Here is a 2,241-nt window from a genome sequence, read left to right as displayed (position 1 = left end):
GTGTGTGTGTGTGTGTGTGTGTGTGTAGGTGGGTGTGTTGGAGGATGAAGTTCCTGTGAAGAACCAGGAGTCAATTTTCAACTTTTTCTTTTATTGTCAATGTTTTATAAATCTTATCAGAAACCCAAAACAGAACATAACTGTATGAACAAAATCAATTCTAAAATATGGCCAGACGTTCTAGCAGGTCTAATACAGGTTACATGATTAACCAAGCATTTTTACACAGTGTTGCCAAAATTTATTAATTAATTGTGGATTGCACTCGTAAGAAATACTCTTTTAGACATTCCTCGGGTACTACYGTGATTTAAATACTGACAAGAAAACAAGTGGYGAAATCTAAAGGGGTAATTATACCAATTATTAGACTGTCCTGTGTGCTGAAGATGAAAGATCAATGCTAATAAAGTCTTTGTCTTTATTAGAGCGGCAGATTCSAAGGAATAGTCCGTTCAGTCGATACACACGACTTGTGCTGACTGAAAGTCAACAGGAAGCTATTTATCTATTTGCAGAGGAACTGTCACTTTGAGGAGGTGTTGGGAAGATAAGAATTATTCTTATCACTTAGGTGTTCTTGGCTTGAAGAAAAATCAGCTCTGCCACTGTGGTTTTTATCTTTAGAGAGGGWGCTGTTTACTTACAAAGTAGAACTCGTAGCGGGCTGCATTTCATGTTTTATATTCAAAAAATATTTGAAGCCTTCTTGGGAGTTTTATGTTGTCCAACAATTTTTGTGCATAAAATGCACTGTCAGATGTAAGCCATTTTGCTGAGTTTCAAAAATATATATATGTATTAAAAAACTCATATGTTTTTTTCTTTTAACTCTTACCACCCACTCGCAACATAAAGGTATCTATAAAAATTATGAGTGGATAAGGCCTCCAGGCAGAAGCACTTTCAGACCTCTCAGCAAGTACATTAAGTTTGCTCGTTTTTGGTTTATTGCTTATTCCTGATCTCTTTGTTTGCTAATGCGAATGTATGTTTTGGGCCAAACATTTCTGGACAACATTTTCTGCAAACTTAACTTGTCATTTGTGGATTTATTGTATATTCTCAGTATTACAAAGTTGTGTGTCATTTTCTTTTGCTCTTTTACGAAAGCTGTAACTGACCCATTTGGATAAATAAAACGCCTACTAGCTCAAGTATTTACTGTGTTTTCTATGTATTTTTGCTTTGCTTCAGTGCTGATTTTCTATTGAACATGTATGAAAAAAATGCCAACCTCAAAGGAAAGTTTACAAAATTTGAACAAGGGAGATCCTGATGTCTGCCGAGTCTGATGTGTAACATGCTTACAGAGCAATACGTTTCTGAAAGTTTCTGAATATTCTTAAAGCTCACTGAAAACATTAAACATTTCCAAACCGTGAGTTTCATTTGATAAAAGCAATTTGTTGTCACCTCGATGACATCTAACATTCACACACACGCACATACACATGCACACAAAAATGTTTATGACTTCTAAATTGTCCACATTTTCCCAATAAAAAAAAAAATCAAAAAACATGGGATTGGGTTCCTAGTATAAAAATAGGCAAGTGACGCTGTTGGTCCACTTCATTAGATTGGATGAAAGCAGGTCTTACTCCTTGAAATCCTGCTCTTTTTGAGACCTTGTTGAGAACGCATCAGTACTCCCAGAGGCACGATGCATCGATTGATGCACCGTCACACATTAGCGTGCCTCCCTGGTCGCCACGAAGATACTTGCCGTTGGAGCCCTTGATGGCGATGCGTCCGTGTTCTGGAAACTCGAGGAAAAAGTCCTCTGACTTTTCTCCGTCTGAGTTCGCAAGGCMACTGCTTGAGACGTACCAGAACTTTCCATTCACGCCTGTAGGCAAAGATCAGTTGATTACAATTCAACAATGTGTTCAGATAAAGTCAGGTTTACTGTATAAACTCAATTCTCTGATAGCGTGATCAAATAACTATTGGTAATATAAAATGTATTTATTTATTTTTACCAAAAACTGAGCCCAAATGTCGAGGCTGCATGTGGAAAAGCACATACTAAGGAGAATTATAATAGAAAATACTTTTTGTTTTAAGCCAGTAATTTATGACATACTTTAGAGCAGAGGTTCCCAAACTTTTTATCTTCTGACCCACAAAATATTCATGGCGAAAACTTATGACCCCAAATATTACAGGTCTGAGTACACAAACTCCGTTAATAACCCTTAAAACACAGGCTTTTGACAATCTAAAAAGCTTGTACAC

At 36.7% G+C, this 2,241-nt stretch overlaps 1 protein-coding gene across 1 annotated transcript in view; it reads right to left on the bottom strand.

Annotated features, from left to right (window-relative positions):
- Positions 1-89: 89 nt before the first annotated feature.
- Positions 90-2,241, bottom strand: part of fscn2a (fascin actin-bundling protein 2a, retinal) — a 10,774-nt gene continuing 8,622 nt past the window's right edge. The window contains exon 5 of the mRNA XM_014023770.1: positions 90-1,852. Within this exon, the coding sequence (XP_013879224.1) occupies positions 1,647-1,852 (206 nt within the window). The 3' untranslated portion in view covers positions 90-1,646. The remainder of the gene's footprint in view (positions 1,853-2,241) is intronic.

This window comes from Austrofundulus limnaeus, unplaced genomic scaffold (genome assembly GCF_001266775.1).
Source record: "Austrofundulus limnaeus strain Quisiro unplaced genomic scaffold, Austrofundulus_limnaeus-1.0 Scaffold389, whole genome shotgun sequence".
Taxonomy (NCBI): Eukaryota; Metazoa; Chordata; class Actinopteri; order Cyprinodontiformes; family Rivulidae; genus Austrofundulus; species Austrofundulus limnaeus.
The sequence above is the reverse complement of the archived record's forward strand: the minus strand, read 5'-3'. Positions and strand labels throughout refer to the sequence as shown.